Genomic DNA, 22,060 nt, shown 5'->3' on the forward strand with positions numbered 1-22,060 from the left:
ATTAATAATTAATATTTTTGTCTGTTTATCACCACTAAAAGACTGTTTAACAATGTCGGTATGTGTATATGGGTAGAGAAATACATTTGAATGCATTCAGTTAACTACTCAATTATTCACCGAAAATTCAATTAATCAATCATTTCATCCATATAATTTTTAAATGATTAACCAACATCTAGAAATTCGTGCCACTTGAAGCAAAGTTTCTTAATAAAGAAATTCGAGAGAATACTTGTTTCACTATTCCCATCCTTTTAAGTGTTACTTTTTCAAAAAAAAAATATATTTCTATTTAACTGTTATTTTAAATTTTAAAATGACATCAATTGTTTTTTTATTAATCATAGCATTGCTCTCATTATTGCGGAGAGAGAAAAACAAAAGAAAAAAACATGTATACACTGAATTGTAAGAGATTTTTACATTTATTTTTAATTATAATTGACTTTGAAATAAAAATAATACAAATTAATGATGGTGATACAATGATCGTATATAAATATTTGCACTGTCAATAAATAGATATTACTCAAAATAAAATACCTATATAGGAAAGATAATAATTTTGTTAAAAGCAATTTCTTTTAGTGGTTTCGTTGATTTATGTATTGATTTATGTGATATAAGATAAAAACATAAAGATTCCTTAACTAAAAGAGAAAGATTTTTTATAATGTTATGTTATGGAGATTTTGCGACAAAGATGATTATTGTCTGCAAAATGGTGACTATAGTTGAACCATATTTTGACCATATTAACAATGAATAGGACAATGCCAGGCTAGTTTCATAGGGCTTGAGATTAAAGAAGAAAGATTCCTCTACATCCAATCAATTTTTTTTAGGACAAATCATTCTCTTATATTAGGTTGGTTCATGTGATTATAAAGACGATTTATTCATTATTTTTATTCGCGGTAAAATTACTATTTTATGTTTTTTTAACTATTTAATAACTGTCTTTTAATCATATTGGCATCAAAATCAGTTCAGGGAAATGCTTGATTCCCCTTAAGTAAAGTCTCGGGTTCGAGTCTTGTGAATAGAAAAAAAATGTATGTTGAAAGAGTTAGTCTTACATACCTATAATTATTCCAAGCTCGGATATGATTACCTCTGGTGCAAATACTTATTAGATATATAAAAAATCATTCAAGGGTGTAGTGTGTTATGATTATGGCATTTCATCAATCAGTGAAAGACTTGAATTATGATTAGTAGAATCATATATTGCTCATAATTAAATAAGAGATTGAGATCATAGTAGTATAATGTTGAGAGAAGGGCATGAAAGTAAATTAAGTGATAACAAATATGTAGTTACAAAATTCAAGTCGGATATTAAATCGAAATAGATCTTATACAATTTTTATTTGATTTAATTGTCGACCAGGTGACATTATAATGTTATATATAATGAATGCATATGAATTCCTAATTAATGATAAATGAAAATAAGTAAATAATACACTTAAAAGTATCATATTCTCCATAATTCATACCCATCAAAATTAATTTTTCATTTAATCCTTCTTTTTAATATATTTTGGATTCTCAGTCTAAACACTTGGGTTATTCTCTATTTTCCTAATTTAACTTGGTTATTCTAGATTTTGAACAACCCAAAATAACAAGGAAAAACATCTATCTTTCTAGATAAAACGGAGCAATTACATATATCAAATTTAGTTAGACCGTCTGATTCTCATATTATTGAAACTACTACCTCATAATCTCTATTACAAGATACATTCTAAAACATTAGTTAATCTTTTCCGTAATATGCTTTAATTTTTGCAATTAAAAAACACTAGAATAACAAGTTTTATTGATATATAATTTAATTGAAAATTGTGTAGTATGAGATGACATGGCAGGAGAAAGGAACATGATTGGTAGCACGTTAGGACAACCTTGACAAGTACCTTACCAACTGCGCTTGAGCTGTCACAACGTGCGGCCTTCAAATTTCCAACACTTCCATTGTTTTCTTTCATTCATTGATGGGCCCATTATTTTTCTCTACCTTTCATGGGTCCCATTTTCTTATGAGTTTAAAATTTGTGCAATAACAATGTAAAGTTTTATACTGTTAGCACATCATTTATCATTAATTTATATTACTTTTATTTTTTTGTTTAAGAATCAATGATGGTTAACAAATCAATAATGGATGATTTACTGACAGTGTCAATATATACATATTAAATCCTTTTCTTATTTTCTCTCCTTCTAAACATATTCATATTGTGACAAATAACATTCTTTTTTTAGGTTCAAGGAACATTTATATTTTATAGGATGTCTTATCAGGAACAACCTTGTGATAATTTGAACTTTGTAAACTCTCAAATGTTATCCCAAAGTTTAACTACGGGATCTAATAGTGAAATTGTGATATTAGTAACAAATGCTAATTACCACACGTCTAAGTGGAATTGAAACAATGAAATTAGTAAGCATGTCTTTTTAACTTTTAAGTGTGTTAATATTTGGAACTGTTCGGGAGATCTTCATCCATGAGGTAAGTGAATGAAACATATAAGTGGATTTAACATCATATCTAGACCCAAAACCTTCAGGCGTTAGGTGTACGGATTCATTCACTTATACTTTTTTAACTCATTCAGACACTTGGAATGTTCAACATCTCCCTTAAAGTGTGAGTTACTCCTCTTCAAGTATTGGAAACACTAGAGCTCAACATTCTATCTACTTGCAATGCCTTCGTCAACGAAACATAGCACTTGTTGCTTCAATACTTCGTTGAGTCGTCGAACCATAATCTCTGATACCACTTGTTGGAAGATCTTCATCAATGAGCTATAACATTATCTAATGAGCTAAGTAAAATAAACATATAAGTGAATTTCATACCACATCTTGGTCTAAAACTTTAAGATATTATATGTGTGTGTTAATTGATGTGGGGTGGTGATATGTTGCATTCAAGAGAAGGACAAAGCTGGCTGGTTCCTTTGTATTATTGACTTGTGTTGTGGGTTGTACCAAACGAGTTAGAATTCAGAAGAAAAGAATTGGACTTTTTTTCTTCTATTATTAGTATAGTTTTGTATTATGGCTTCAACCTTGAGTGGCACATGGGAATATTGGTTAACAAGAGCTTGTGCTCCATGCCCAAACATGTCATTATGGTGTGTATGGATCAACCAAGAGATTTGAACTAAATTATGGTGTAAATACTCAATCCATGAATTGTTTTTTACTCATTTGGTTTGGAAAATAAAACAGAAAGAAGGAAAATTAATTAAAAAAAATGATATGATTTTTTTTAGTTATTTGATATGAGTGAAAAGAGAGGAAAAATATGAAATGGGAATAGTCACAAATTAACCTATAACATATAGCTAAAAAGTAGATCTCATGCATTTTTTTCCTTTTCCACTCTTTTAACCACTCAACCAACTGATGTAAAATGAGAGTGATTGAAAAAATAAAGTCTCAAATTGTCTTCAAAATTTCTATTCGTAGGCCAATTTGGTTGTCAATTCTAAAGAGATAGCTCACTCGATAGAGATAGAGCTATCGGATACGAAATGTGAGTATTTAAGTTCAAATATCGACCCTCCCCATCAAAAAATTGCCAATATAAATTATAATTTGATTTATAAAATCATTTAATAGTCTATGAAGCAATCTCCTGTAAGATAAATACATCATTCAAAATTTCCACTTAACCCAACTTATTCCAAAGACCCTCACCCTTAAGCTAACTAATGTAGTAGTAAATTATCACAATAAATTTACTAAAGTTAACAGTCATAACAAAGAAAACATTATTTGGCTTGTAATGTATTCTAGAAAGGTCTAGTTGTGGTTTTGCATTGTTTTTGGAGCTTAATCCATGCTTTAAAGGATAGAATATAATAAACCCTTTCAATTTTGTATTTTACCTATACAAAAAATGTTTAACTTTCTAGTTGATCCAACAACAATAGGGCACATACTTATGCATATAATATACATAAGAGTCATTCTTATCAACAATTGAATGTAAAGTAGAAAAAACAGCAATCAGCTAAGTGTGAAAGTAACAAGCAGCATTCTTCTTAATTGTGATTGCATTATGAAGATGAAATTGGACTAAGTGATAGACCATAGTCACCAAATTCATTAAATCTTTCAAGACAAAATTAGTTTGTACATCAAAGAGAATATTAATCCTGATTAAATAAATGGACACTGCCCCACTTAATTAAATAATTTATGCTAATTAATCAGACAGCCAAATTGCACCACTTATTGATCTGCCAGAACATATCATTACCCTATTGACAAATACAATGAAACCGATCTCTGGATGATGAAGGGGATTTGCATCTTATCACTACAATAGGATAGCCACAAAATAAGACTTATAATTGTATATTATATACTCAGTAGTCCTTTCAACTTGTTTTATATGTGCATATTATTGCTGCAGTTATTTTTTAACTTCATTTTGTATGTATGGTTAACTCATAATTTCTAGAAGTCATTTTCTATATGTAATTTGCTTTTATTTCTTTTATTTGACTAATAAACAAAGTACTAGTCATCTTTACTTCTTAACAAAATCTTGTATGTTTTTATTTGTTAGACTCATAATCATACTGAACTTTGACTAATTCAACTTAGGCTAGAAAAATTCATCTGAGGGGATAAAGCTTTTTCTTGTATCTTTTTTAATTCATAAGATAAGACTAGCTTAAAGATAGAAATCTTCTCCTTTATTATTAAATAGTATGTATCTACTTACTCCACATCTTATTCATCAATTCTAAAGAAATCCAAAATTTAAATTAGTGACTAGATCTAAATCGTTAGACTTCCCTAGAATTTATGGCTAAGATATAGAAAAAAATTTAAAAACTTACTTTTGAAGTAAATTATCTCTCCCTTTTAGAATCAGAAGACATGGGTAAAATCTTCTAATTCTACCCTCATGTACCACATGGCTTCTTTCATTATTATTAAAACACTACAAAAATAAAGTTTCATCCCTCTACATCTTTTTTGTAACTAGTCTCTCACCCGTTTCTTAATCCTCATAAAATTTCACTTATGTATACAAATTTCTCTCCATATTAAAAGTTGAGGGTAGAACATCACTGTATTTGTCTGTTCACGACACTAAAATTCCAACCACAAATGGAACACACATACACACCACTAGCCGTCAAAACTAGCAAATAGTTCCCAATCTTATGACATTTTGCTTTAATACAAAAATGATAAAAATGAACAAATTATTCAACCCAGCCATAGCCTAAACTTTTTTGTGAATAAATAAGTTATCTAACCAAAAAGCGCTGCCAATGATTAAGAATCAAGGACTCAAAAATGGATAATTTAAATTTTCACATATAACCATGGCTAGAAAAGAATCAAAGCTACATCTGCTAAAAAATGGTTAGTATTCTGAATATTTTCAGGATGGATATATACAAGTAGCATAACAGGAGTAATAGTATATATCCAGGTTTGTAAATCAAGATCTACCTTCTTTTTCCAGTTACTCCTAAAAGCTGTACAATATTATATCCATTTCTATTGTCTTCACTTGTCACTGTAAAACCCAACTGGTATCGCTTAAGCAGCAATTTTGATCAAAAGTTGGGCAACTCTATAGACACAAGGTTTAAAAATTCTCTAATTATAAATTGCATCTAAAGTTTTCTTCTATACTTTCTTATAGAAAAGAACATAAGCAGCAGAAGTCTTTATCGTCTCCTCACTAACAGGGACAACACTGCTATCATCAAACTCGTACCATGTATCATGGCCATACTGCAGGGGAATAAATAGTAGGAAAACCATAATTAAAGTATGTCTACATAATAAAATAATAATTGAAAATGGGGTATCCTGAGATTCAGACAGAACAAATAATTAAAGAGTTTAAATTGTTATATAGCTTATTCGGTGTTACTTAAAAGCAAAAAAGTTAAACTAATAATACTATGAGCAACTTACAACAGTCAACTAACTACATGTTGGTCCAGTGGTGTAAGGTCACATTAGATCATTGGTTATCGTACTAGACCAAAGGTCAAAGGTTCTATTCCTGGAAGCGGCACTTGTTGTGATGGGCAGTCATAGACCCCGAAAGGGATTAGTTCCTTACCCATACAGTGAGGGGATTCCCTTGGTTATACCAAAAATAATTTACAGCAATCAACAGCATAAATTACAAGGTGGTTCATATGAAAAGCTTATGTGCTCTAACATCCTCTGCAATTAACCTCTAGACAAAACTAGATAGAAAAACATATCTCACTACCCCAGATGCTGAAACCTCCCAATTCTAATGGTCACATGACTGAGCTCGACATTGTTTGGCACTCTCCATCAAATTAACTGATTCTAAATATACGTAACATAGTGGAATACTGAGTTTTTCTTTGGGCAAACAATTGAAGTGCCCAATCAAAAAATGAATAGAGAAGTAATTCTGTCGTTTTAAAAGATTAAGAGTAAGTCAACAATGATGAGGTACTTACGCGGACAAATGCTGTATAGTGACCTCCTCCTAACCCTCCATAGTGACAACTAATTGCATACAACATGTAGCGGTTCAAAGACTGATTGTTTCTGTGGGCAATGTAGCTTGACAAGTCCAGATCATTAATTGGAAAATCAACGAATGTTTCCAGCTTGTTCTTGAAGAATCGACTGTATGAGAACCTCTTCAAATGAACAACAAGGATTTCAGGCAATCTCCAAAGATCTAGTTTTTTAGTTGCTTGCTGCGGTTTTTTGCAGGTGGGACAGTACCTATAAATCAAATGTAATATTAAAAGTCCAAGAGATATGTCTGACTTTAAGAACATAAGTGACCCTGATCTTGATTAACATATAAAAAGGTGATGATAAATATATATCTACTTACCACATGTCTTCTGGGCCAAGAGGTTCCTCTTTCAAAAAAGCTTCAAGGCACTTGTAAAAAGATAGTGATTCTTGTGTTCTCTTGGGGAGTAACTGGGGCGTTAAAACCTCAGGCAATAAGTTGAGATGGTATTTATCATATTTTTTAAGCATCTTATCTGACCATAAGACAAACACTTGCAGCATCCCAGGTAACTCTGTAAATGGTAATGGTTCATTCAATTTTATCTTCACATTCCCAATTCCTAATGGTAAGTAGAATTCAAAGTCATCTGTTTCACTGTTCGAGTCTTCATCACTTACTACTGCTGCAGAGCTAGTAGTTTCACCCAATTCATCATCTTCAGTAAGTTTTTTACTGGCATCTTCTTCTTTATCACAATCATCTAATATATCCTCATTGGACATCATAAAAGGACTGATTAGCTTCAGAAACTCCCTACGAACATCATCGCCACCAGAAATACTTGACAACCTTGCCATAACAGGAATGCCAAATGGTCTATAATCAAACCCCTCCTTCCCAGAAAAGTAGTACCTGGTACAATAAGTTTAGTGCACCGAAACAGAGCATAATGATCAGCAAGTAGATAGAATAATTTGAAAAACAGATCCATTCACCTAATACACACATGAAGAATTTTTGCACCAAATTTTGTTTTCATATGAAATTCAGAAATGATTACTCTTCTAGAATACCTGAAAAATTGTGTCCATTTTCCCTTTCTATTGTGCCATTCTCTTCTAATGAAATTTCTTCATTTAAAAAATCACGTGTCTATTTTATACTAAAGACACATAAGACCAACTAGTAAAAAAATCATATTAGCATTCTAAGACAACCACGAGATTATTTGGAAATTTTTGTAATGTCACACATGAATAAGTAGTATCTAAAGCTCTTTTTATGTTCAAATCTTGTATTGACAACAAATATGAAATTATTAGATGCACTAAGAGAATGTGATCCCACTAATCAAGAGTCAGGACAATACCATGTAGCAAAAAAGTTCTATCATGATAACATCTCCACTTTGGGAGAACGTAATTCATGTTCAAGAGTACACAATAACTATTCATGACAACCATAAAGAGGATATTTTCGGAATAAAACAAAAAATTATTGCAGTCTGTAAAAGGACGGAACTAGGGCATTGAAAAGCTTACTTTTCAGCAAGTTCATGCACGAAAACAACCAAGGGACTAGCTTCATTATTTTTCTGCAATCGGTAAGCGGCAAGTTTGTCTAGATCTCTAATATCAACTAATGATTCAGATGGTTCCTCCAAAAATCGAAAAATTCGATTCTTATATATCTGTATATAACTCCATAGTCAGACTTCGAATCCGAATACACATGAAAGTGTTTACCTTAGCCTAATAAAATTTAAGTTAAAGACATCTCAAATGGCGTTTCACTTGATCAGTAATGTCAATCAATACAGTTTAACTAAATGCATAACATTTGGAAGATACCTCAGCCACCAACAGGGTTTCATCATCCCCTAGAGAACAAGAAGCACTTAAGGCCCCAATTAGATCCTTTAGTGTACCACGCTCAGGGACGGTTACCGTAATTATAGAAGGCATGGTAATCCCATCAGTGCTCATAACAGTCAAAGTCATGGTCCGCATCATTGTTGAAGGTAAAGGCAGAGAAAGGTACATAAAAGGATCAAACGTGATAGAAACCTTCTTGCACATAGGGCAAACCAATGTCGAGCGAAATTGACCCTACAAGATAATGGAACAAAATAGAAATTTGATTTGAAAAGTGAGAGGTAACACAATTTTTATGGCTTCGCAATTAACTGTCTTTTTTCAAATCAAGGCTACAGAAAAAGAATTGTGATTTCAAAAGTGAGAAATACTAAACTAGAGGATACATAAATTTTACTGCTTCATAATTAATTGCCTCTTTTCAAATCAAAGCTACAGAAAAAGAGTTGTAACTTCAAACACAATGAGATTGTAAACAACACAGTCAATCAAAACTAAGGTCAAAGGTAGCTTGTAGCCAGTTTACATAACAAAAACTTCTACACTAATGCATTCCTTTTATAATAGTAATCTAACATATAACATATTAAAATCTCTCTGGTAAAATGCTAAGATTGAGAGATTTTCACATGAAAAATAGCAATCTTACAAGACTCACTTGGCATAAATCAACTACAATGGAATCATTGCGAGCAAGATGATTTCGCCAGTACTCTTCTGCCAATTCATCATCTGGGCGGCCATCTGCATCCTTAACTTCATGATATGGCTTGCGTTTGACACGATTAAGGTCTTCATGCAGTCCGTCCAACAAAAAAGCTAAAAGTTCCTGCATGCAATACACTTCAATAAACACAATAACAATAACAACCAAGCCTTAATCCCACTATATGGGATCGGCTACATGGATCAAACAACGTTATAATGCTCTATCATAAATCATGCTCAATGATAAAGCATTGATCTCTAAATCTTTCCTAATCGTTTCGCCTATGGTTTTTCTTGCCCTCTCTCTTCCTCTAGAAATTGGACTAACCACCATTTGATCTCTACTCTCCCTTCTGGGCTTCTAACGGTCTTCTTCACACATGTCCAAACTACCTAAGGCGTAATTCTACCATCTTTTCTATAAAAGGTGCTACTCCAACTTTCTCCCTAATACATTCATTTATAATCCTATTTTTTCTAGTATGTTCACTCATCCAACACAACATTTTCTTCTCTCCTACATGGTACCAGACACTTCAATATTTTATAAAATTCTTTCATCTAATATCACAAAAACAAACAAATCATCAATTATAAGAGATGCACAAGAAAGCTTCAGTTCTCTTTGAAGTGTTTCACATTTTTTAAAAGTAGATACTAACTTGAGAGTCATGCTGGCTATAACCACAAAACTGAGGAGCAAAATTAGCCAGTTTACTCTTGAACGTTCTTGGTGACACAGGACTTGCTCCAGGAACCCAAAGCCTTCTAAGTAAATCACCAAAAGCTAAAGCAAGTTCTCCCTGAGAAACATTTTAAGAGAAGGAAACAAATCAAGTAAATTAATAATATCAAAAAGAAAATAGTATAATGAGAACGTGACAAAAAGAAAGAAGATAAATACCATACATTCATTCCCAAGGGATTTTCATAATTTATCTCTTTACGGTAATCCCCAAGGAAAAAATCAACAAGCTTTGTGGTGTGAGCCAAACACTGAATGGCACTATTCATAAAACATGTATTTCCAAGATTATGCAATCCTATCAAGCCCAAAGACCGAATTGCTCTATAGCTATTGCCTTGAAAGGAGTTGGTTTGTTTTATATTGCGGATCACACTTCCAGTGCATCCATTCATCATGACAGAGCCACTGTGAGAAGAACATTCCATCTCAGACCTATCTGCAATCTTCTCACTGCACCCATTGTCTCTCATAGAATCTGAAAGTCCATGAACTTGCAACTCCAGAAGAACCTGCAAAGATATGGAGCAGCAGATAAAACCGATCCTAGTTTTGAAACTTCAAAACTACCAATATATCTTAAAACATGTCTAAAATTGAAAACTATGATGTACATTGATTAATTTCAATTTTCAACCAATAGTCGTCAACTCTCAAGCTTCTAATTCCTCGCTGAACCACCATAAACTTGAAACTTATTTAACAAAATAATATAAATGAAAACATATAATAACAAGGTGAATCAGCAACTACCTCTTTTCCAGGTTGAAAGGCGGAATTGTCTTGTAACCTAACTTTGTCATTCATGAACAACTGGGTTGTCTGCCCTGAAAAGTCCCAAATATGCACCTGCACGATCAATAAACAATCATAGATGACCAGGGCAACATAGACGACCTATCATCAAAGTAAATAAATAGTTGTTACACCAACACAGGTAGGTACCGTGAACGTGATACGTACTAGGTATGGGGTTCGACATTTTCACAAAAACTAAAGTATGGGTACGTTGCATGAATAAGGTATATACATGCTGCTATGTTGCATGATCACGGGTATGGTAAAGGAACAAAAAATCAAAGTTAGCACTAACAGAGGATGCGAAAGGCTTAGAATGAGAGGTTGAGAACCAAAACCGACTGAAATGTGAAGATGGGAGACTAATTATGGGACTTATATTTAGTATTATAATGTGGCTAAGAGAAACCTAGGAAAAGTCTGAAGTTTCCAACAAAATAACACAATTTTGAAACAATTTACATCAAATGAGTACTCAAGAGAAACCTAGGAAAAGTCATCTTCTTTGAAGTGTCCATGCAACATAGATTAATAGTCAGCTAAGTAAGCTAACTCACCAGATTATACTCAGAATCGAAAATGTAACAAGCTTTCTTGTAAAACTCATCCATGTTTTCCTGAAACAATGCCATCTATTATTAATTATTGATTATAGAAAGCTACTTTGAATAAAATAGAAAACACAATGCAAACTATACAAATAATAGTAAACCCTAGCCAAACACTTTTCAGAAGAAAACCACCAAATCATTGATTGGACCTTTTGGCTTATCTTCGCGACCAGTGAATTTGTTTCCCAAGAAACAAATATTCTAAGTTGCAAAGGGAACAAATCAAGCAAACAGTCCTCTGCTTCTGAGTGGACGAGGCTCCTAAAATCTTTCATTGTATTATTAAAATCATTATACCTACAAGAAGGGTAAAATGAATCAGTTTCAACTTCTTTAAATTATATGTGCTCATAAATAACCATTCAAAAAAGTTGTATAACTTGAAATGGAAACAAATCCAGCATGAAGTCTTCTACAGTAAAAGGCTCATGATAATATACTATCTTTTTTATATATAAAAAAAGATATATTATTAGAAAAGAATGGAGAATATTACAAGAGGATAAAAAATCCTCAGAAGAATGAAGGAAAACCCAAGAAGCTCATCATAATATACTATCGGTCACTGCAGTATTAAAATCATTTTACAATTTTACAATTGGAAACAGCAACATGCAAACAACTTGTACCTTACCTACTCCATTCACTATTATTTAGCCCCCAAATAAATTCCCCCGTCCCCCCAAATAAAACAACCAAATAATCACATAATGCATGAAAGAGAACATATTTGGGATCACAATTAGAACTCAATGGTGTGGAGGAAACAGTCAAACAACAATATAATATATCAAATGGATATTAGTCCATTTTCTAGAGTAAGTATGAACAGAACTGTTTTATAATAGAGTATTATCGCATCGTTCAAATCTATATAGAGCTCAATGTAAATTACTTACAAGACATCAAAATCAAGCTTAATTTCAACTACACTGCACCAACAATTACAAATAGAGATAATAAAAACCAAAGCAAACCCTCACTCACCGCTTAAGCGCGCGCAACCATGTCCCTTCGGGAACCAACGCATATCGACGCTCTGAAAACCCTAACTCTAACCGTTTAATCTTCTCACGATCCTCCTCTTTCTTCAAATGCAGCAAAATCTCAAACTCGGAATCAGAATTACACGACACTGTATACAAAACACCTTCAACGCGATCACTTTCACATTGCGCATCAATCCACCACCTTCAACATAAAATCAATTTCAATTTCACTACAATGCAATGCAATGCAATGAATTACGGTTCAAAAGAATAATGAAAAAAACCGGTTGAACCTGTAAGGGATTAAGCAAACCCGGTCCAGACCGAAATCGGGTTCATCGTCTTGGTGGAAGCGACGGTTGGACCGAACTGTGTAGGAAGAAGAGGAATCGAATTCGTCGTCGTTGTTGAGGTAATCCATTGAGAGAGAGAGTAAAAAGCGAACGAGAGACTGAAGAGTGGGAAAGTTGAGAGAGAAAGAAGAGAGGGAGAGAGAGAAAACGGGTCAGGATGAATTAAACGGGTCATACCATCATATTTTTGTGCAGGGTATTCATCTTATATGTAAGGAACTTTCGAATTTTGTGACTACCTCTGTTGATCAAGAATCGAATTCTTAAAATTTTAGTTTTTTAATATATAAAAAATCTTACATCATTATATTAATACTTTATTGGTTATATTTTGATATATTCTTATTCTTAGGACAAATACCATGTGTTATTTTTAAAGGAGCGTATATTTTGTCTTACATTTTGTGTTGTTGTCATGAGTTATGATTGGTTGAAAAAATATATATTTCATTTAATAATTTAATTATTAAATATTTTTCTGATTAATTACATCTAATAATACATGGAGTAACACAATATTTTAGAACATAAGATATGTGGTCACTCCACTTTAAATTAATTTCCATTTTTCATCCCAAGTTTTCTTTTTTATTATTAACTAGCCTATTGGCACTCTGTGCCGATCGACCTACATTCTTATTTTATTTAAGTTATAAGTATAAAAAATGAAACATATAAATTCAATAAAAAACATAAATTTAAGAATATAAGATGTAATAATTGATACGATATACACAAAACTTTTATAAATTTATCATGCACTAATAATCATTATTTAGTTGTTAGGTATATTTTTTCATGTAATATTGTTTTATTTTTTGTTGAGAAAGAGAGAAGATAAAAAAGAATGTGTGGATGAGTAATAATCTATTGATGAAAAAATAAAAACAAAATGTGGAAGTTTCTATTTATTAAAGAGAGAAGTTAAAAGAGATAATAATGGAATTTAAAAATTATACCATGTATGGTGATTATTACTTATTTTGGCTTTATTAATACTAGTGTGTACAGAAACTTCATGTCTGCCGGCGAATATTGTGTAATATTACATATTCATTTTTTATATATTTCATTTTTTAAATTAAAATGTATTTTTGTGTTCGGTGTACTTTATATTATATTTTTTTGTTTACGATAATATTTAATTAATGCGAGATATGTGGTTAATTAATGTATTGGTGGTAGTTGCTTAGGTTTATATAGTTTTTTGTAAAAATTAAATAATGTTAAATGCAATATAGGAAATGAAAATTATACCATGAGAGAAATTATTTCAAGTTTTGGGTTTATATATAGTATAGATTATAGAAATATAGATATTAAATGTTTTCTTTATTTAAAAAGTTTCCTTACGGATATGACTACTAAAGGGATAACCTTCATTATATAACATAAAAGTTATTAACATTAAGGATGTGTCATTTTATCATTATAGAAATATATTAAATAGAATTGAATAAATATAATAAGATAAAATTATGCATGATTGCATAAAGTTGATTAAAGAAAATATTACAAAATATGGTCTACAATACAAAAGAAAAAGTTGGTATACTTGTTAACTTAATTAAATAAACTATGGAGAAAAGTTTGTAAGAAAATTTTGAAAATAGATAATGATGAAAAAAGTCATTAATGAAATAGATAAATGAGATTAAGGAATTTCCAAATGGTAGTCATTGTAATTTTACCATTTAGTAAATTTTAATGAATTCAATTTTTTGTGGTTAAGTTAATTAATTCAAATTTCTTATAAGTGAACTTTCCACCTAACGCATTATTAGCATTGTATTGCAAGCATTTGGTAAGATATTGTTAAAATAAGTTGGAGTATCAGAATTTATATGATTTAGGTAGAGAGGATAAAATTATTTATAATTTATAGTTCATGTAAATTCATTCAAGTTAAAATATTTAAATGGATATAATTCAACTATAGTTTTAGTAATAGATGATTTTAAAAATATTATATATATCCAATAATATATCTATTCAGATGAGTACTCAATTATAAAAAAATTGAGCATTCATAAACATTGTACTTTTTTTTTCAATTTAAATTATTATCTTAACTCTCACTTTCTTATATGTATTATCATTCTCACTTTGATTTTTGTATTAAATTCAGAATATATTTGTTGTAACACTTACTCATATAATGATGGTGGAATTAATGGTATGACATGTAAATATAGTTAATATTAAAAGTCTATTCTTAAATATATAGAAAATATAAATATTTCTTAAAATTTTATTCATAAAATCTTAAACGTTACATGGTTATAAAATGTTGCAAATAATATTTTTAAAACTTCAAAAATCAATTTCTAAATGTGTTTCTTAAAAAATTAAGAAGCACGTTTTTTGAAGTAATTTTAAAACATACTACGTTCACATAATGAATTTTAAAATGATGACTATCTTTTTAGTTCCAATGTAAAAAAATTAATTTATGGATAGATTGAAATCCATCATTAAATTTAAATATAAATGAATGGGAAGATTTAAAATATGAATTTAATATATTTATATGAATGGGTGAATAAAACATTTCACTCCTCCCTTACTATCTAAATGCATTTGTTACCCATACTTTTTGAATTTAGATCTCTTGTGAATTATTTTCTAATAAAAAATTAAAATAAAGAAATTTCATTTCCTTTTAATATTCCAACACTTGACTTTTTAGTACTGTGTTATTAAACCTGAACTAGGTAAGGACTCGATAATTGTAGTGAGTCAATGAATCTCGTTGGACCGATTAAAACATTTTACATTAAAAATTCATAATATTAATTAACGTTGTTAAATAATTGTGTGTTTACTAATTCAAATTTAAAAACTATTATACCTAATTAATGAATCATCACAAAAGGTTCAAGTACTACAAAATTTCACAAATAAACACAAAATATCATCAACATAGGTTTAATGCTTTAATTACAATAGAAGCTTATAAATAAGTTTAAAGTTTAATAAGGTTTTGTTAGAAAATAAGCCAATAAATATAACTACAAATAAATTCAAATAATTTTTTCATACGTCAACTTTTTTGTCTAAAACAATTAGTTTTTTATTGACTTGATTAATACAACCAATTCAACCAATCGAGACACCCATTTTATATTTAAATAAATCAAGTTAAACCAAATCATTACAATTTTGATGCAAAATCAATTAATTGAGAGGTTCAAACTTGTCGGATATCTTATTCATAGTTAAACTAGTTGGATTGTCAGTCCGAACCAGTTTTTATAACATTATTCCAGTAGTGGAGAGTAACACAACTTATACTTTTTGGGTAATGTAATATTATTTTCCCATATCTGGATTGAGCCTTGGTATGGAAACTTACCAAGTGATAACTTTCAAATTCAGAGAAACCCTGGAATTGACAATGGGCAATCCTGAGCCAAATCCCGTTTTTTCGCAAAAACAAAGAAAAGTTCAGAAAGCGAAAATAAAAAGGATAGGTGCAGAGACTCAATGGAAGCTGTTCTAACAAACGGAGTTGACGACATTTACTTTCGCGTTGGGTTAGGAAAGGAATCCTTTCATCGAAATTTTGTAAAGGATCAAGAATAAATGTATATACATATATACGTATATTTACAGAAATCTTATTTCAATTGATTAATAAAGACTGAAAATGTCTATCTTTAGTACGAAACTATATAGACTCACTTATGCACTTGTTTCAGCAAAGTGTATCATCATCCTCCATGGACCACACTACTTAGGATTAACTTTTTTTTGATTGGGTTAACACAATTGGTCAACATTAATTATTTTGTAATTTGGGGAACAAATACATGGCCAACAAGTAATAGAGTTTTTGAATTAAGGATGTTGCTTTTATATGCAGAAATAATAATATCAAAAGAACTTAAAACTCTTATTTATGGTTACATATGATTTAAGTTTAATATTTATGTCGTGATAATATAAGAATTTTTTACATAATATTATTGACTTTTAAATAAAGAAGTAATACATATGATGAATAATGTATAAATATTAAACTTATATTCTTTATTATTATACATCAATTATTTAAATAAAAACAATATTTTGCTATGAAGTCATAATTTGGATTGTTGCTTTTGATAAATTTATGGGTTATTTAAAATTCGTGAATAAATAAAATTGACTTTTTCATATGTGTCCTACATGTATAGATGTGGACAAGTTCCTAAATGGGGTTTGAAATGAGGGAGGAGAAGAAATGTGATAAAGAAGAATAAGGTGTTAAACGAGAAATGGAGGAAAATAGTGAAAACATATTTTTTGTATAAAAAAGTGAGGTGTGAATCTTATAGTGCTATGATAAAACTCAATTTTTATTTTGGTGAACAAGTCTATTGCTCTTTTTTGGGCCTTTATAGTTTATGAGCTACAAAGCCCATTTGTATTGGTGATAATTTTTGGCCTATTTTCTTTGTTTTAAAGGGAGCTTAGATTTAAACTTTGGATATACTCATTTATTTTCTACTATTAGTGTTATCCATTTTAGAGTATATGATTGTTCTTTTAACAAATATTGCTCCTATAATTCGAGCATTGACATTTTTATTTTCCAAAAGTTGTAGGACCTTACACTCTTAGATTAACAACTTGTTGGTACGATATACACACTTTAAATCCACATATTATGTATTTATGGACAAATGTATGTGATCGAGTTCACACGTATTTTCTTAGGAAAAACATACACAAAAACTTGTCTAGGAAAGTCACAGACATATATAGATATGTGTGTGTTTGACCTTACAAGGTGGAGAAACAAAGTTGAGTGAGTGGACCCCTCAATGTTTCATGGTTGAATTCAAGATTAAATGATTAATCTACATATTTTTTATTTTAAAAAACTCCCATTTCATTTATTAATTCTTCTATGTTATAACTTATTAGAGAAAATTTAACTCTCATGAATAATTAGGTTACACCTAACAAGACATTGAAATCCACTCCAAGAAAAGAAGAAAAAAGTACAAGTAAAAAGTAATAAAAACACAAAACAACAGAGCATGTTTTCCAAGGGATTGAACCATAATTATATCATGTATTTTTTATTTATGTATTTCTCTGTGGTCTGCATCTTTGATTTATAAAATTTATTGTGATTGATTATTTATAAAATTCATTATTAAATTGTGTGATTGAACCATAATTAAATCATGTATTATTTAAACCAAAGATATGATTGGTTCTTATCCAACCGACTCACCGCAATTTTTAACATATTATTTCCAAACATCATAGGTCACTTAATAATAAATATATGTAAGGTGTTGACGCATATTTAATACATAACATTGAACTATTTATTTGGTGTATATGAACGATGAATTGCATTGAGAATGAGGCTCGAGAAATGAGAACAGTAATAAAAAAACTGTAACTTTTTAACAATGTGTTTGTGATGAAAGAGAGTTTAGTCCATTTTCATCCCTTATAGTGATTGTGTCATATTAGCATTTTGATTATTAAGACTCTTAAAATTAGCACGCAATGAATGTTAATTAATACTCTTATATAATTTTAAAAAAATAATTGGGAATAAATTAGTGATGTTGTATAGGGGAGTTAAAAATATTTAGACTCAATATAATATTAAACAAAAATATATTAAAATGAATAACTCAAACTTAATTTTGTAGTAAATTTTATGTAAGACTCAAATTTTAAGTTATATTTTTTTAATATTATCTAGGTGTATAAAAAAATACAGTTTACCTTTTTCAAATGGCTGATATTACCACAAAAAAAAAATAGTTTTTATTGATAGAAAAAGCAATAGAACTTTGATAAAAATATAACAATGTTTTTTTTGCAAAAGAAATAACTTTTGCAATGTGCACTTCTCGATTATGTTATTACCCACTTTGGTTAGACCGTGGAATTAGGTAAGGATGCTTTGGCAGAAAGAATAGAATATTGCCAATAGAGTTACTAAAATATATTTATTTAATCCTCCTTGATTCTTTAAAAAAATAGAAATCAACAATAAAAAATATACTAACTATATATAAATCTTTATAATAATAATGTATAGATATTATAAGATAATAATATTGTTTAGGTGGTCAAACATCATGGGTAACATGATTGAGGAAGGGGAGATTTGAGGTATACAATTGTCAATGGAGAAATCATTAATTTAATTTAATTATTTTTATGCACACTTTCATATTTCAATGTGAATACCATAGTTTTCCACTCTACCGAGTTTTGCCCCACTTCTCTTTCTTAGTTTATAGTTTATTACATTCCTAGTCCATGATAATAAAATTTGGAAAAGTCAAAAGGAAATAGAGAAATATATTTTTAATATTTTATTGAACAAATGAATCAATACACCAATCTAATACATCTTTTACTAAATAAGTACTAATTACACATACACACTTGTTAAGCATTTTTGTTTATTGCCAATTTAATTTTGAAAAATATTTTATATTCATTATATTTGTGAGCTAGATGAAATAATTTACTATTTCCACTTTTTTTTACTCCAAATTAAAGGATGCTTAAATTCTACTAGCATAAAACAAGATACCTCAATGTTATCATGTGAAAATAATCAAGCCAACATAAAAATTCGCAATCTCAACTCCAAAAAATGAGAAAATTATTTGTCTACATATGAGTATGAGCAATTCGAACATATATTTGTCGCAAAGCTGGTATTCAACCGAAAATCGGAAAAAAGACAACTTTGTCTTATGTTATTTATTACTCCAACGTTGCTTGACATTTGACCTATATATTCTTAGAGGAGCTAACAAGCTTATAGCACATGCATAATTATACTTGATTTCTCAATACGTGAGGTTATGACAATTTCATTCGTGCATAGAATATGTTCCTATCTTCATTTGAGACATTACAATTTACAACAATCTAAACATGTAAGAATCACATTCTATTTACCCCATTGTTACAAGCTTCACTATTATGGCTCCAAAAGGCTTTGAAATAATAATTTCACTTGTTATTTTGGAGATTATATATTTAAATTCACTACTAGTGTACTATAATTTTTAATAATATAAAGTTTTGATAAACAAGGAGGAATTAATTATCTTTACATCAACCAACCTCTAAAGTCTAAACGTACACCATATTTAATATCGTATATATTGTTTTACAATTTATTTATCTTTTATTTTCGTTGTGTATCACATATTTGAAAAGATATATAAAAAAAATAAATAGAAAAACATGTATACACTATAGTGTAAAAGTTTTATACACTATCAATTAAATATTTATTTTTAATTATCATCGATTCTACATAAAAATAATGCATATAAAATTATAAATAGTGAACAATATATTAATTGTGTATAAATTTTTATAATGTGATTATTATCCCACCGAAAAATAAAAGACATTTGATGATGTCCTTATCTTAATGTGAAAGCATACTGTTTTCCTGGTTGAAATTCTGAATGAGAAGAAAAATAATCTAAATATCAGATTTTGCTCTTCAATTTAATAATAAAAAAAGATTCCCCTTTGCAATTGTAGCCATTGACTTGCGTGTAAAATGTTTTTTTATTATTTTATTTGAAACGTTTTTTTACATTTTTTTCTTAATTTGACTTCTAATTCAATATGCAAAAAATATACTGTGCACGCTATTTGAGAAAACAGGTTTCACAATTGCATGCCTCGTTCTCAATTCTGAACACAGACAAAATGCATCATTCTTCCTTTACAATAATGATTGAAATGTTGACATTGTTGTATTAACTAATAATTTGATCTTATTTCTTTTTATGAAACAAACATTATCTTAGAACCTATGGGTAGTTTGGTATGAAAAGAGTTTTGGATAAAAATGGATAGAATAAGAGTCTAACAACTTCACTTAAATACTTATTCCTACTAAAATATTAACACGAGTTTTATATATATAAGTCATTTGAGAATTAAGACACTATTATTGTTCTCATTAATGCTACAATTTATTACTTATCTTAGTATGAATTTAAATATGTTTGGTTTACATGGTTTCCTAAGTGAAAGGAGATTGAGTCATCATGTGGTTCAATATTTGATAAGTAGATTCATGTATAGGTAAAAAAAAAAAGTAGATTTATTTTTTAATTTTTTGTTTTGAGTCTATTTAAATTATTGTAATTAGGCTCCACATTTTTATTTGGGGGCTTTTTTTTCTTAATAGGAAAAACTAATCCATTTTAAGATGTATGATTACCTCTTATATGAAATACCACTGCATCAATATATTATTAATTTTTAAGTCAAGTTAATGTTGATTATGTTGGTGTTTGATTGAGCCATATATATTATCATTACAACCTTATACAATAGTTGGACCCTATTTGAAAATATAAGACATGTAAAGTACATTTTAAATAATAACACAACTTTAGATAGATATGATTTAGATGCAATTTTATTTTCTCATAATAAGATATATAGGATTGAATAACCTAGTCTAATTTATTGTAATCCATAGTTTGGTGAGCTAACTCGATAAAAGAGAATAACCAGTAAAAAATAGTATATTATTTTTCCTCATTTTATTACATTAATCTAACATCATCATAACTCTCACCCTTATCACGATCATATTATTGTCGTCACCACTAGGGATGACAAAATGGGCTTGGCCCGACGGGCTAACCCGTTCGGATATGTGTTTTTAGCGGGCCGGACTGGGGGTTTTAGCTCAAAAGCCCATATTCAACCCGTTTTAGAAGCCCATTTTTAGACGGGCCATATAGGGTCAGGCCGGGCTGGCCCGGCGGGCCAACATTAAGATTAAAGTTCATTTGTCTATCATGTTGCTCATTGCAATTAAGATTAAAGTTTTATAATTTTAACTCATGTTTGAATCCTTAAGTATATAATTCTTCTTTCTCTTTGTAAAATGAACATTTAATATCTCATTATGTATTTATCTACTATCTTCACTCTTATCCAATTATTGTACTTGTTATCAGAAGGTGGAGTTTCACTGACAATTAAGAGTGTTTGAATCAAATTTAAACATTTAATTAATTGAAATGAAAAATTGAAAACTCAAACAGACCTATTGATTTTGATTCCATTTTGAAATTAATTGAATTTGATTGAGTTTCAATTTATATTTTTAATGTTGTCGAATTCAAATTAAATTGAGTAATATATACTTTATTGTGATTGATTTATAATATAATAGTTTTGATTCTTATACACTTTTTAAAACTTAGGAGTTATAAGCTCTATTGTGAACTAGGAGTCTAAAAGCCTAAGACTATGATGGTTTATTGTTTAGAATTTACAAGTTTTGTACTAATGCTATGTTATTATGAGATTGTGTCTTTTGTTTGTGATTTTTTGTTTTAAAAGACATTTATGAATTGTTTGAATTATTTATCTTTGTCTAAAAGCTTTAATGTGTGTTTAAAAATAAAATAAAAACGGGTCAGCCCTGCCAAATATGGGTCG

At 29.6% G+C, this 22,060-nt stretch overlaps 1 protein-coding gene across 2 annotated transcripts; it reads right to left on the bottom strand.

The window, feature by feature from the left end:
• On the bottom strand, window positions 5,350-12,743 carry LOC109348283 (ubiquitin carboxyl-terminal hydrolase 8-like). Of its 2 annotated transcripts, XM_019588647.1 has the most exons (13): window positions 12,539-12,743; window positions 12,244-12,447; window positions 11,406-11,553; window positions 11,203-11,262; window positions 10,601-10,696; window positions 10,012-10,359; window positions 9,765-9,905; window positions 9,053-9,223; window positions 8,371-8,628; window positions 8,062-8,210; window positions 6,896-7,432; window positions 6,507-6,780; window positions 5,350-5,793 (listed from the first exon to the last, which is right to left on the bottom strand). In XM_019588647.1, the coding sequence occupies exons 1-13, from the start codon at window positions 12,664-12,666 to the stop codon at window positions 5,686-5,688; spliced, it is 2,622 nt and encodes an 873-aa protein (XP_019444192.1). In that variant the 5' UTR covers window positions 12,667-12,743; the 3' UTR covers window positions 5,350-5,685. The 2 variants fall into 2 exon arrangements, with proteins under 2 accessions (XP_019444192.1, XP_019444193.1); XM_019588648.1 differs by lacking the exons at window positions 12,244-12,447; window positions 12,539-12,743 and having other exon boundaries at window positions 11,371-11,489.

The sequence above is a fragment of the Lupinus angustifolius genome, chromosome LG05, assembly GCF_001865875.1.
Source record: "Lupinus angustifolius cultivar Tanjil chromosome LG05, LupAngTanjil_v1.0, whole genome shotgun sequence".
Classification (NCBI taxonomy): Eukaryota; Viridiplantae; Streptophyta; class Magnoliopsida; order Fabales; family Fabaceae; genus Lupinus; species Lupinus angustifolius.

Bases quoted from the DNA above. Each gene is read 5' to 3' on its own strand.
- LOC109348283 (XM_019588647.1), bottom strand. From the start codon at position 12,666: ATGGATTACCTCAACAACGACGACGAATTCGATTCCTCTTCTTCCTAC. The intron at 9,224-9,764 runs GTTAGTATCTAC...TATTGCATGCAG, and splicing joins ATAGCCAGCATGACTCTCAA to GAACTTTTAGCTTTTTTGTT. The intron at 8,211-8,370 runs GTATCTTCCAAA...AGTTATATACAG, and splicing joins AAACCCTGTTGGTGGCTGAG to ATATATAAGAATCGAATTTT.